Source organism: Marmota flaviventris, chromosome 17 (assembly GCF_047511675.1).
Source record: "Marmota flaviventris isolate mMarFla1 chromosome 17, mMarFla1.hap1, whole genome shotgun sequence".
NCBI classification, from domain to species: Eukaryota; Metazoa; Chordata; class Mammalia; order Rodentia; family Sciuridae; genus Marmota; species Marmota flaviventris.
The window spans coordinates 22909289-22924538 of NC_092514.1; the positions used below are offsets into that span (position 1 = coordinate 22909289).

General features: G+C 42.7%; 1 protein-coding gene across 1 annotated transcript in view; it reads left to right on the plus strand.

The window, feature by feature from the left end:
* Positions 1–13497, plus strand: part of Myh13 (myosin heavy chain 13) — a 51163-nt gene extending 37666 nt beyond the window's left edge. The window contains exons 28-38 of the mRNA XM_027946845.3: positions 1325–1521; positions 2520–2703; positions 3681–3846; positions 4505–4629; positions 5728–6036; positions 6110–6313; positions 8240–8365; positions 8635–8805; positions 11362–11466; positions 11565–11660; positions 13345–13497. Of these exons, the coding sequence (XP_027802646.2) occupies positions 1325–1521; positions 2520–2703; positions 3681–3846; positions 4505–4629; positions 5728–6036; positions 6110–6313; positions 8240–8365; positions 8635–8805; positions 11362–11466; positions 11565–11660; positions 13345–13497 (1836 nt within the window). The remainder of the gene's footprint in view (positions 1–1324; positions 1522–2519; positions 2704–3680; positions 3847–4504; positions 4630–5727; positions 6037–6109; positions 6314–8239; positions 8366–8634; positions 8806–11361; positions 11467–11564; positions 11661–13344) is intronic.
* Positions 13498–15250: the final 1753 nt, after the last annotated feature.

The window sequence follows — 15250 nt, forward strand, 5'->3', positions numbered from 1 at the left end:
GAAGAGCCAGAATAATTTTCCCACACCCTAGTAGCACTTAGTAGGTGCAGTCCTAGTAGGACAGTACACATAGTAGATGTTCAGTAAATGCTAATGATGTGTGTTCAATTATTAGAATAGGAATCCAGAAGCCCACAAAACTGCATAAATGGAAAGCTGGGGTTACTGTGCACTGGTCATGACCTATAGGGCAATCTTTTAGAAATTTTTCCAAGCCCCCATTTTTCCCTTCTGTAAAAGAACAAATGTTATACTTACCTCCCATATTTCTATTCCCGGTAAAGGTTTTCAGTAGACTAAAGGGAGGCAGGGAATGGTGAGAACCAGATTCCAAACAAGTAATGAGAAGGTCTACTTTAGGAATGAGGCTCTCCTTTAGCCAGGAAACAAAAGCAGTAAGTTTTCCTTCTCAGGTAGTGTTTTGCAGTTTGTGATTTTTTTTTTTTGTTGTTGTTGTTTTTAGTTTGAAAATATAATTTTTTTTTCTTTTCAGCTAATTATTTTATTTTTTATTTGTTTTAATTAGTTACACATGACAGTACAATTATCTTGACATATCATACTGTGTTTTTTAAAATGATGAAAAAAATACACAAATTACTGCACCGGGTCGACAGAACTCTTTTCTTTGATGGTAGCACCAGAGGGTGTTTCACAACCATTATAGCATCTTGAGTTAAACTTTCACCCTATCCAGATGACAGTGAGTGAGTGAAGAGACCTCTGGGCATGTCCTGTCTCACTTGAGACAGGAGGTGGAGCCCTGGAAACAGTGCAGCCCATTTCCACAGTCCCCAGTGTGGGGACACATCCCCCTGATGACACCAAAAGATGCTCTCAGATTTCTCCTGGTTATAGCATTCAATAACATTGCATCAAGTAGTGAGAAAATTGTTCCCTTTTTAATTCTGTTTCAATCCTTCTGATGACGTCCAGGAAAAAGGTCTCAATTTGGACAAATCTTTAGAATTTGTTTATTTACTTTATCAAGCAATAAAAAGAAGGCTTTAGACACAGAGTCATAGCAGGTGACAGTGCCAAGATAAGCAGCGATAATATTGCTTTATTTCCATTGCATTTGTTTTTATGGTTACCTGCTGTTTATGGCAAATGTTAATGGTTTTCTCCTGGCTATTGTGGAATAGTCAAATATAATTAAAAAGCAAACTTAAGAAAACTAAACAGGTGATATGCTGATATGGCAAATGTTTTGAAGATAGTATGGGAATGATCCTAGTTAGGGAAAAGCTATTTCAATGAAAAATACCTTAATCTGGGAAAGAATCATATATTTTTTGCAATTTGTCACCACTGTAATTCCCAGGCCAAGAATGCCCTGGCCCACGCCCTGCAGTCCTCCCGCCATGACTGTGACCTGCTGCGGGAGCAGTATGAGGAGGAGCAGGAAGGCAAAGCCGAGCTGCAGAGGGCGCTGTCCAAGGCCAACAGTGAGGTTGCCCAGTGGAGGACCAAGTATGAGACGGATGCCATCCAGCGCACAGAGGAGCTGGAGGAGGCCAAGTATGGGCTCTAAGGTTACAATAGGACAGGTGACCCCTGGACACATCCTAAGAGGCAGAGAGGACTTCCTACCTGGAGAGACTCTCTTGTTACAGTTTCTTAACCATTCAGATAACCATTTCCCATCCTCTTGGGGTCTCCTCTTTCTTGTGGGGAACTCTTTCTTCTGGCCCCCTCGGTAGCTTCTTAGGGACCTTCTTTGTCACCAAGCATTTTGGGATTATTCCAGAGATACAATCATGTTGCTTCATGACAGAGATAAGTTCTGAGAGACAAATCATGAGGCAATTTCTGTGCTGTACAAACATCCTGTGATTTCCTTACACAAACCTAAATGATATAGGCCAATCACTTAATATGTCTTCTTGATATGATCAAGATCCATGGTAAATACAGGATGAATGATGGCATCACGGGATGTACTGTTTTACAGTAAACTTTTTTTTTTTAATAAGTAGAAGGGGTACACTCCAAAAAAACAGTAACAAGGTTAAAATAGGACTGGTGGTGTACCTCAGCGGCAGAGAGCTTGCCTAGCATGCGAAGGCTATGGGTTCAATCTCCAGCACCACACACAAAAAAAAAAGTATAGTATAATAAAAATATACATCATTAACAGAATTGCTTTTTATCACTATCAGGTACTGTGTAGTGTATATAAACATATGTATCATACCTTTATATGACTGGCAGCACAGTAGGTTTGTTTATAACAGCATCTCCATAAACATACGAAGTAATGCATTTCACTACATATAACAATGGCTACCATGTCCCTAGATGTGAATTTTTCAGGTTCATTACAATTTCATGGAACCCCAGTTGTATGTGCTCTGTGACATGTCATGATGTGATACATGACTGTACTTGGATCCTTTCCACTCAAATGCTAAGTCTTGCTCAATCCTTCCAGACAGTTCTTTTTCAACCTGACAAGTTACATTCTAAAATATCCCACTTTTGCCAAGACAAGGAAAAAAAAAATCTGGTTCTCTTAGGAAGAAATTGGCCCAGAGGCTCCAGGAGGCAGAGGAGAACACAGAGACTGCAAACTCCAAGTGTGCTTCCTTGGAGAAAACCAAGCAGAGGCTTCAGGGAGAAGTGGATGACCTAATGCTGGACCTGGAGCGAGCCAACACAGCCTGCGCCACTCTGGACAAGAAGCAGAGGAACTTCGATAAGGTCCTTCCCCAACTGCTTAATGGAGGTGGTGGTCAGAGTGACAGGCTTTCACATTTGGATGTGTGAGATGCACCCACATTCGACAAGGCCCCCAGCTAGAACATTAATTCTCAGTTTGGAGGACTCTGAGTCTCTCTTTACTTTTGTGACAGTCCCTCTGAAGGGAATTTTAGTTTTAGTCAGAGCTAATTCAGATTATATTGAGATTGTAATACAGGTAAATATCCTAATCCAAATAGCCAAAATGTTCCAAAATCCAAAAATTTTTGAGCATTAATACGATGTCCCATGTGAAAAAATTTCAGACTGACCTCATGTGATATATTGCAATTAAAATGCACATGAACTAAAAATGTATAAAATTACCTTCAGGCCAAGTGTATGAGCTGTATATGAAACACAAATAAATGTTGTGTATAGACTTGGGCCTCATCCCCAATAAATCTCATTTTATACAGATATAAAAATGAGACTTATGTATATAGTTAAATTTATGTACACACATACACACATGAGCACTACCAAATTCAAAGGAATCTGAAGTCGGAAACACTTCTTTTCCCAAGAATTTAAAATCAATCTGTATCTTTAAGAATCCAGCAGAGGTCTGGCACCAGAGTGCATGCCTGTGATACCAGCTACTTGGGAAGCTGAGGCAGGATGATTGCAAGTTTTGAGGCCACACTGAGCAATTTAGAAAGACCCTTTCTCAAAATAAAAAATGAAAAGAGTAGGGATATAGCTCAATAGTAGAGTACCCCTGGTAATAATCCCCAGGACTACAAAATAAATAAATAATAAAAGAATCCAGAAAAGCAAAGATTGTAGCCAGTGGTCCAGAGCAGGACCCCTCCTCTTCTTTGACCCCCCAAAGATGAAAGACGGAAGCCTTGACATTACTAATAGCCCTTGTTTGAGCAGACTTTCAACTCCTCCAGCCCCCTCTGCTTCTCACATGGCCCTTTATCATCTCCCAGGTCCTTGCAGAATGGAAGCAAAAACTGGATGAGAGTCAAGCTGAGCTGGAAGCTGCTCAGAAAGAGTCCAGGTCGCTTAGTACTGAAATCTTCAAGATGAGGAACGCCTATGAAGAGGTGGTGGAACAGTTAGAGACGTTGAAGCGGGAGAACAAAAATCTGCAAGGTGAGCTCTCTTGGGGCCCCAGCTGTGTAATATTTCCTCTTTTCCTCCTGCCATCCCCTTCCCCAATTTGCCCACTGCCTCCTCCCTCCCACTACTCTACCAAATCTTCTCCCCACATGCATCCCATTTGCTCAATGGGCCCCAGGTCTTGGATCCTGTGCCTTAATGAGCATAAGATCAGCTTAGGAACAGCTTAGTTTTATTTTTAAGAACTGAAGGCACAATGGGTTACAATGCCCACTTTTTTAGAGAACAAGATCCTACAGGGATTCTTAGTGGCTTTGCATCTTTGTGCATGTCGCTAAATCCCTTAGGACCTCAGACTTTTGCCCTATAAAATTAGAAGACCAAAATCCAGTGCTTTCTAAAGCTTCTGCCAGCTTATGCATTTCCTGGCTCTCTCGGTGATCCTGTTGCATTCTTTGTAAAGTTTTAGGATTTATTAAAGTGTTCTATCCTTGTCGCTCACCCCTCTGCATAGCACAGGTGAGACAACACATCTGGTCTTACCGACACCTCATCTGAATGGCTTCCCTGTATTCTCTCCTATGTGAATGTCACGAGTGAGCTGCCAACCCCTAAATTGCCTGGCAAAAGTGTAGCTATGCTATAAGCTAGAGTCTGTTGCAACAGCCTAAATCAAGCCTGTCCTTTGCAGAAGAGATTTCTGACTTAACTGAGCAGATTGCAGAAACTGGCAAGAACCTCCAGGAAGTAGAAAAGACCAAGAAGCAAGTGGAGCAGGAAAAGTCCGACCTCCAGGCTGCCTTGGAAGAGGCAGAGGCAAGTGCCTTGTCTGGAATATGGCACTGGGAAGTTCAGGAAAACAGGAATCTGAAAGGATGCCCTTGTCCACCCATAGAGGTGCCTCCCTGCCAGGAGGCATTGAGTCCCTGTTGGGAAGAACATTCAACCCTTCCTGGGGCTGAAAAAGCTAAGCTTTGTGGCATGGTCTCCCAAGTACCCTCTCTAGCACATGTCCTCTTTGGAAAATAAGTGTGTTCATTGTGTCCTCAATATCTTCCTTGCAAGAAGCAAAACAAAAAATCAATCAGCAAACATTCTGAAAGCCAGCTCAGAATCCTTCAGTTTTATGTTTAACTTAGGGTTGTGCACAACATCGGTGGCTATTAAGAATCTTAAATCATCAAAATAGAGCCAGATGTAAAGTTCAAATTTATGAGCCCTAGATCCATAATAATGATTAACATGTATGCAATTTATTATGGGCCAGGCACAGTTCTAAGCCCTTTACTTGTATAATTCATTTAATTCTCACAACAGACCTTTGTGTACATTATATATACATATGTATAGGTACGTATGTGTATGCATATCTATCCATATATGTATCTATACCTGTGTGTTATACGTGTGTGTGTACATATGATTTGTGTAGGTATATTATTCTTATCCATTTTACAGATGCTACAAAGAGAGTGTGTAATCAGCCCAAAGCCCCTCTAAACACCAGATCAGGTCATGTCCAGAGCAGGGCAATTGGTGATGATGTTTCTAGGAAAATTTGAAGGAATGCAGGATAACAGAAAAGCACTTACCCTGTCATTGTAGAAAATAGCTCTTGAATTACAGTTATTATTAAAATAGATACCAACCATCGAATTTTTATTTGAATTATGATTATTATTAAAACAGAAACCCATCATCTTTTTTATTAATTCCAAAGGATGCTCAATATATAAAGTTTTATCCCAACATTTGGGATATTCGTGGGCAAGTCAAATACTCGAACCTCTGAATATAGTTCCCTTCATCTGTGAAATTGGTATAAAAATATCCATTTTACTACAATAGGGGTGGAAATGTCCATTCGAGAGGTGATGCCCACAGCACTCCCAATTGCTCCTTTTTTCTAATTAGGGTTCCTTGGAACATGAGGAGAGCAAGATATTGCGTGTCCAGCTAGAGCTGAGCCAGGTAAAATCCGAGCTTGACCGCAAGGTTACTGAGAAGGATGAAGAAATTGAGCAGCTAAAAAGAAACAGCCAGCGAGCCACAGAGACCATGCAGAGCGTGCTGGATGCTGAAATCCGGAGCCGGAATGACGCCCTGAGGTTGAAGAAGAAGATGGAGGGAGACCTCAATGAGATGGAGATCCAGCTGGGTCATTCCAACCGCCAGGTGGCGGAGACCCAGAAACACCTGCGCACGGTCCAGGGCCAGCTCAAGGTGAGCACCACCCACTCCCACGCTCCCTCAGCCTGCCCTGCGGCTCTGCCTTCACTCCTGGTTGCCCCTGTAGGATTCCCAGCTGCATTTGGATGATGCCATAAGGAGCAATGAGGATCTCAAGGAGCAGCTAGCCATCGTGGAACGCAGGAATGGTCTCCTGCAGGAAGAGCTGGAGGAGATGAAGGTGGCCCTGGAGCAAACAGAGAGGACTCGCAGGCTGTCCGAACAAGAATTGCTGGATGCCAGCGACCGAGTGCAGCTACTGCACTCCCAGGTGCGTCCGCCTGCGCCAGGCTCTAGGTCCACTGTGAGTGCAGGTAGGGCCTCCCGCAAGCCCAGGTATCTCCCCACTACCTCCTCCACGTGCCTCTGCTCAAGGTTCATCATGGGAGCAAGTAAAGCCCAGGCCCTACTCCTCCCAAAGTAGTGGTTAAAACTGCCAGGTAAACTTGAACTCTTGATTGACAGATTCCTGAGCTTTCTTTTATCCAAAGATAAAGACAAAGGGTCATGCATGTTAAAGGGAATTCAGAGCAAGCAGGAATCATATTATTGCCTAAAGCAGCTGGGGAAGGCTTCACAGAGGAAGTACAGATTAAGTAGCCCTTATCCAAAAATACTTGGGACTAGACATGTTTCTGATTTCAGGTTGTTTTGGATTTGGGAAGATTGGCACATACATAATAAGATATATTGGGGATGGGACCCAAATCTAAACATGAAACTCGTTTTGTTTTATTTTCACTGGGTACACATAGCCTGAAGGGACTTCTATAGATTCTGTTTAGGGTGCCTGAGTTTTGACAATGACTTATCACATAAGGTTAACTGTGGAATTTTCCACTGGTTGTGAGAGGTTTTGAATTTTGGATCCTTTTCAGATTTCAAGATTTCATGTGTTTGAATTAGAATGCTTAGCCTATACCATTTAAGCTGAAATCTGAGAATATTAGGATTTTCTTTCAAAATAACCATTTTTATGAAAGTTTTAAGAAGTTGCTTGTGTTATAAAACAGAAAATATGAGCAGACACACAGAAGAAACAAAATCAACCATATTGTTAACATTTCAGGGTATCTTATTCTTAGGCCCTTGTGAATTACATAAACACATTTTTGATAAAACTATGTTTGATCTTTTGTAAACTATTGCTTTCATTTAATAATGTGTCATGAACTTATTTCTACCTCTTTAAATCATCTATGATGTGGTTTTTTTATTGGTTGCTCAAGACAATACAATGATCATGACATATATGATATGGTTTTTAATGTCTGGAAAACAGGCTACTACAGTGCTATAATATGGCACTTTAATCAATCCTCTATGGTTGGTTAATTTAGATTGTTCCCAATAAAATTTTTATGATTAGAAAGACCATTGTTATAAATGTGCTCATAACTAAATTTTCACATACATCTACTATTATTATTGCCTTGATATTTCTGGAAGTAAATAAAATTCTAGAAATAAAATTTCAGGGTCAAAACAATAAAGATATTCATAATACATTGTAAATTGTTCCTTAACAAGGTGTCTCAATTTTTATTCCAATTAGAAAATGATGTGAGGGCTCTTTTCTACAAATTCTGAAAAGTCCCTATTATTTCTTGAATCATCATCAGTTTTATTGTTGGAGCATACTTCATTGGGAATTTCAGTATTGATTACTAGCAAAGTGAATCACTTCATCATTTTATTGTATGTTGCATTTCTTCCTATGTGTTTTTTTCTACTTGTACTCCTTGCCCCTTTTATTGATTCGTCTTATTTCTATCATAAGGAAGAGAATACTTTTTCCATAATATATATTGTAAATATTTTTTAGTTTGTCATTATCCTTTCAATTCTATCTAAAGTACATTTTGATTATTAGGATTATTTTTCATGTGACATGTAGTTATATCTATCAACAATTTCCTTGTTCCATTGCCTTTTATTGACTAATCTATCCTAAATATTCAAAATTCCACCTTTATCATTGACTCAATTTTTTTTTTTTTTGATGTTCAGTTTTGGATATGTTTCAAGACTTTCTGTTCAGTTGAAGCTGAAATCATACCTAACAGACCACCCATGTGAAAAACAAGAAATGGAACATAATTATAAGTTATTTACTAACCCACCCAACCACCTCCTTTTCGATTGTTTCATGTGCCCAAATAAAACCGTCACCACTGATATCTCATTTTTCTTGTAGAACACAAGCCTGATAAATACCAAGAAAAAACTGGAGGCTGACTTGGCTCAGTGTCAGGCAGAGGTGGAGAACTCCATCCAGGAGTCCAGGAATGCAGAAGAGAAGGCCAAGAAGGCCATCACGGATGTAAGCACTGTTCTCTTTTCAGATGCTGTTTGAAATGGAGAAAGGGGGCTTCCAAGCCAGGGCATGACAGGTAGGTTTCATCTCCTTATGAGTACAGTTAGTGGTGGCTTCCTGGAGTCATTAAAGAGGCAAAATGGAACATGATAACTGGCCCCAGTAAGGCAGGGGAGATTCAATCTGATGCACAAGACCAACTTGAACAGCATCATCCATATGCTCTGGGAAGGGATAGGTGGATTGTTCACTAAATGTCCTGTGAACTTGACCAGGCCGCCATGATGGCTGAGGAGCTAAAGAAGGAGCAGGACACCAGCGCCCACCTGGAGCGGATGAAGAAGAACTTGGAACAGACGGTGAAGGACCTGCAGCACCGTCTGGATGAGGCTGAGCAGCTGGCCCTGAAGGGTGGCAAGAAGCAGATCCAGAAACTGGAGGCCAGGGTAAGTTCTTTTGAGAGGATTCTGGCTCTTGAAATGATATCCAGTTCAGCTGCCCCAGGCAAAACCATGATCCAGAAATTTATCTGGTACAAAAGTGGCTGCTGATAGACTGAAAAGATAGCTTCGGGACTATTTCCAAAAGTCCCTGTGAGCCAAATTTCTACATATTCTCTTTGACCTTTCCCTGCACCCCAACACACACAAATGGGCACTCAGCCATTGAGCCACATCCCCAGCCCCATTTTGTATTTTACTGAGAGACAGAGTCTCACTTAGTTGCTTAGCGCCTCACTTTTGCTGAGGCTGGCTTTGAACTCGCAATCTTCCTGTCTCAGCTTCCTGAGCCACTGGTATTACATGTGTGTGCCACCACGACCTGCCACAAATCCATTTTGATACGCTAATACCTTGGTATCTGTAGTGGGATGATGTCTTTTAATACTCATTTTCTGTTTTTCATGCAGACTCAGATCTATGCACCTAAATGAGAAAAACTCACTTTATAATCAGAAAAATACACATTTCATTATAATTTACAATTTGGACTGAGATTCATTTTGATGAATGATGGTCCATCCTGTAGTCTATAGTCTCCCTTTGTCTCCCACTCCCAGGTCTCTTTCTCTTCCCAACTTTTCTAAGTTTCTAAATGCAATCTGTGATTCTGGTGTATTTCCCACTCCGTCCCAAAAGGAGAGCAATTGGTATTTCTTCCATGTTAATGCACCAGAAAAGATTAGCCCGCCCCCCAACACTGAAAGTCCTATTTGTATTTTATCTGGAAGCTTCTTTTGTATTTGTTTTGTTTCTTTGCTGACTATTCTCTTCATTTCCTCTACTGCTTGATTTTCCCTTTAGACCTGTGATGGTTTATTTCAGTCATTTTTTTTTAAATGGGCTGTGCTAGCAATTGACATTTTAGAAAAGGGCTATGAGGAGGAAGTTAGAAGGAGGTTGTTAGGAGATCTCTATTGTCCCAGGAAGACAGGAAATGAAAGAGTGGGAGGGAAAGAGGATGAGGAGGAGGAAAAGAAAAGGAAATAGCAGCAGAATAGCCCATCTTTCTTTATACCAACCTCCCTAGGATGTGGTCACCAGGCACACAGTTTATTTAAATATGAAAGGATTTTTTAAAATTTTTGCTAAAAACAACAAGTTGTAGACAAAAGTAAACCCACCAGGGAATTTAGAACTTCCTCTCAAATTCCTTAAGTGTTTACTTGCAATTATTTCCAGTCCTATTCCCTTAAAAGGAGCTTAGACCTACCCTTCTCATACATCCCTTAAGGAGGGAAGGATCAGGACCCTCTTGCCCTCTGTGGTTCTGTGATTTCTGGGTTGGCTGAGGGCCCTAAGTCACCCTCTCTCTGGTGAGGCACCTTGACTGTCCTCTAATCCCGGCTGCCCAGTTAACTGAGTTCCATAAACCTTGCATAGACCTACAGAGCAATTTCAAGGGAAAAAAAAAAAAAGTTTTGCAGAGCCTGATGGAAGACAGTTTGCAGGGACCATGAAGTGGAGGGTGTGAGGATCTTTTTGGAAGGGTTTCCAGAGTAAGCAGTTTCCACTGGGAGCTTTCCAAGTTGATCCAATGAGTCTCCAAGTCCAGAGTTGACCCCTCTGCAGCCACTGGGCTTCCACCCACAGTTGGATCTTACTGGGTTGTGGCTTTAGGACCACATTGAGGAACTGAGTTCTCAGTGACTGCTCCTCCCTTTCAGACTTCAGAAAAGGCCTAAGCAACTGTGACATTAACAATGCCTGTGCAGTACTTTATCCTTCTAAAAATACTTTCACATACTTTATCTAGTTTTATCCATTTGAGGTAGACTGGCTAGAAGGATCATTTCCTTCCTAAGTGATGATCATCAGACTCCATGATGGTTACTGAATTGCTTTAGATCCATCAACTAGAACTCTCATCCTCCTCCACTCCCACCACTCCCTCTCATCCTTGTGGATATGCCCCTAAAGAGGTAAAACCAACAGGAGAGAAATGGAAAGGGCTGAACCCAGTGTTTTCCAATGTATCTTCTGGGACATTAGGTCAGGGGGATATGAATGACAGGAAGCTGGGGACAGGAGGAGGATAGCTTTTTCTTTTATAGAAATAGACTTTGGGACACCCTGGGTTAAACAAAAGGTGTACCTTTTATTGCCCCATGGCCCCTACTGCCTTACTCTATCAGGAATCCTGGCCACCTTAAATAGCCATGCAGGTTTCACCTCTGGGGTCCAAGTTAAAGCTGAAGCCCAGTCTGTGTTGCCCTTGCCAAACTGTAGGGATCCAGAGGAAGGGGCATTTTTGCCAATCCTGGCCCAGTTGCCCAGCTCTGTGCACACGGGCTGCCTCTGCCCAAAGAAGACGTCTCGTTCTAATCTACGCAAAGCCACTGATGGGCTTAGTGGTATCCTGATGAATAAAAATAGCTCCCATGTCCTATTGCAAAATCTAATTAGGGAATCTTGAGTTCATTCTAAAATGCCTGGCATGTGAGTCTGTGAAAGAAGGCTGGGAGCTCTGACTTCACACTTGCGTTTTCTTCACCTACCCAGGTACGAGAGTTGGAAAGCGAGCTGGACGCTGAGCAGAAGCGGGGAGCAGAAGCTCTCAAGGGGGCCCACAAATATGAACGCAAAGTCAAGGAAATGACTTACCAGGTGGAGTCTCCAAAAGCTCAGTGAATGTTGCATGGGCCAAACCCTATAAATAGAAGCCATAGGTTGGTGGGACTCTGTCACAGATATTCTGTTTGCAGGCTGAGGAGGACCGCAAGAATATCCTCCGGCTCCAGGACCTGGTGGACAAGCTGCAGTCCAAAGTGAAGTCTTATAAGAGGCAGGCAGAGGAGGCAGTGAGTATAGGAGATCCCCAGGAATACCCACGCACCTGGCTGTATGCCCCACAAATCCTTAGTGGGAACAGGTACCTGTTTAGTATCATCTGCAGAAGGTCTGACCTGAGTTTGCATTTGCAAGTATAAACATAGGCCCACCTCTTCTCACTCCCCTGGCTTACCTTCCCTACCTCCACCACCTCTGTGCCTTCTTATCTCCATCCCCTACATTGTACTGTCACCTCCATCCCCTACATTCAACCTTTACTCACCTCACTCCATCCCTTCCCACTCTGACTCACTCTGTCCATCATGTTGCATCTTAGCTCACTTTACTGGCCTTGCATGGCCCAAACTCTCCCTAACCACCCCAACCGCCACCCCCTCCACCTTCCCTGAGACACCTCCTCTTAATGCACATCATCACCACACCCTACATCCTTTTCCCCACCTCCTCCAGTCTTCTCATCCTCCTCCAATCCCACCACTCCCTCTCATCCTTGTGGATCTGCCCCTTTATCAGAGAGGTGAAACCAACAGGAGAGAAATAGAATGAGCTGAACCCAGTGTTTTCCAAAATATCGTCTATGGCTTTAGGTCAGGGGGATGTGAATGACAGGAAGCTGGGGACAGGAGGAGGATAGCTTTTTCTTTTATAGAAATAGACTTTGGAACACTCTGGGTTAAACAAAGTAAAACTGGTTGCTTTACTTCAAGAGTTTCTTGGATTTTGTAAGTAATTTGCGATTAACTCCCCCAGTGGAAGAGATAGTCTATCATATAGCATTTCCTACACTTAATTGATTTTCCTACACTTAATTGACATGTGCACAAAGCTGGGCAACTGAGCCAGGATTGGCAAAGATGCCCCTTCCTCTGGATCCTCCAGTTTGGCAAGGGCTTCAGCCTTAACTTGACCCCAGAGGTGAAACCTGCATAGCTATTTAAGGTAGCCAGGATTCATGATGAAGTAAGGCAGTAGGGGCCATGGGGCAGTAAAAGGTGTGCTCAGACCCCAGTTCCAGAACCTTCTTATTGCATGCAGAGCTTCTCTCACAAATAGTGTTATGAGGAATAAAATTTAAAGGACTCTCCCCTAGACAAATGTCTAAGCAGATGATTTCTCCCATTGCCCTTTTTCTTTCCTGCCTAGAAGCCTGGACAGTTCCAGACTCACCTCAAAGAAGCATATTTGAATTGGTTAAATGGAGGGAGAGATCATACACATTGGATTAGTGCAGTCCCACCAAGATTGGCAAGGTTGGAGGGGTACCTAGGAGGCCACTTAAGCCAGGAACCCTTAGATAACCCTCAAATGGATCCATACCATGCTCCGGCCCCAGACACATGGTACTGGGCAGAATGATAGGACAAAGGGGACCTGAGCCATTGGTCTCTGAGACTTTCTGGTGTCTTAGAAGAACTTTAGAATTGTGTCTCCTCCAAAAATCTGTGCAGGTGAGATAGCATAGGGAAGGGGTTCAGGGCTACATGGGTGGGGGCTTGGAGCACCTGCAAGGTAAGCCCAGTGTACATGGCCATGAACTGGGAGCTTCATCCTCACACTCTGGAGAACTCAGCCCACCTTTCCTCCCTGTTATCAGGTAATCCAGGGCCCACAGCCTCCTGGTCCTCAAACTCCCTGGAGCCCCAGAGTCACACTGAGAGGCTCCGTAACCTCATACCTCCATTTCCCCTTCAGGAGGAGCAAGCCAACACGCAGCTGTCCAGGTGCCGGAGGGTCCAGCATGAGCTGGAGGAGGCCGAGGAGAGGGCGGACATCGCCGAGTCCCAAGTCAACAAGCTGAGGGCCAAGAGCCGAGATGTGGGGGGCCAGGTAAGAGCAGACCCCTGAGACCTAGGGGACCAATAGAACACCCAGGGAGAGCTTGGAGGATGCCTGTGGGTCCCCTCCACCCCTGCTACTGCTCATGCACTCACAGATGCTACTATTTCAACAGAGACTCCCAATTCCCAGGCTCTTGGGAGAATAAGCCGAGAGACACAAGGAGACAGACGTGTTGCCCCTGTCTCTCTCTGTCACTGGAGATGCTGTCCAGGAAGCTCCTTGCTTTTCGAGGACTTGTCCTATCTCTAGTAGCTTGACTGATTTGTTTTTTACAATGTGCAAAGAGAGACGAAGCCTCTTCTTAATGCCATTTTTCTGCTCCACCTGAAGGCAATAGTCAGCCTCCCATTGAATTTGACTCATTTCCTGTGTCCATTTTTTTTTTTTTTTTATCTCCTACAGAAGATGGAAGAATGAGGCCCTCCTGAGGCTCGTTGCCATGGGACACCTCTGGGAGAGTGGAGGGAAAATACATGAGAAATAAATTCTCCTAAACACATCAATTGCTGGCTCGGCCGTGTTTGTTATGAATTCATAATTTTTGCAAATTCGGTTTTCCATTTTCTCTCTAAATTTATAGATAGCGACATGGGAGTCCATTCTTCTTCTGTGGGGCTGATTTTTAAAGACTTACCTGCTCTACTGTAAATATTAAGAAATATAAGGGATATGAAGGAGGAGCCTCCTTGATCCACATAAAAAAGGTGAAAAGCCACCCAACTGCCAGCTAAATTACCAGCTTACATAAACATCTAGGAATAAAGACCCAGCTGGGGTGTAGCTTAGTGTTAGACCACTAGCCTGGCATCTGTTATATCCCAGTTTTTTTATCTCCAGCACCACAAAAAAATTAAAGATGAAAAAAATAAACCAAAATGAAGACTCTATCACCCCAACACCTATTAGAATTGCTATTACCAGAAAGAGAAAAAAAAATAATTACAATAGACAAAAGATAATAAGGACAGAGAAAAAAGGAACAACAAAAGACAAAATATCATACCAAGGATGTCGAGCAAAGGGAATCCTTGTGCACCGTTGAGGAGAACATAAGTTGGTACAGCCATCGTGGCAGATGGTACTGAGCTGGGCACAGGCGCATGTCTAGAGTTGCAGTGACTCAGGAGGCAGAGGCAGGATTGTAAGGTGCAGGCCAGCCTCAGCAACCTAGTGAGGTCCTGTCTCAAAAAGTAAAAAGGATTGGGGATGTTGCTCAGTAATAAAGAGCTCCCAAAAGAAAGGGAAGGGGGTGAGAGAAAGGAAACAAGTAAGCAAGCATAGCATTTCCTCAAAAAAGTTTTTTGTTTTTGTTTTTGTTTTGTTTTGTTTTATGCTCCAGCAATCTCACTACTGGGTAGACACCCAAAGGTAATAAAATCAGGATCTTGAAGAGGAATCTGCATATCCATGTCCATGGCAGCATTATTCACAATAGTCCATACACAGAAACAACAGCCTCAGTGTGACAGGATGCATAAATGGATAAAGAAAATATGGTGTGTAGGTACACAGTAGAGTACTATTCAGTCTTTTCCAAAAAAAAGAAATTCTGACATTTGTGAAAACATGGATGAACCTGAAGGACATTTAGCTAAGTAAAATAAGTCAGGTGCAGAAAAAAAAATGCAGTGTGATCTCACCTACATGGGGAATCTAGAATAGTCAAACTCATCGAAGGAGAGAGAATGGTGGTTGCCAGGGGCTGGGAGTTGGAGGAACTGCAAAATGTTGATTAAAGGTTATAAAGTTTCAATTACAC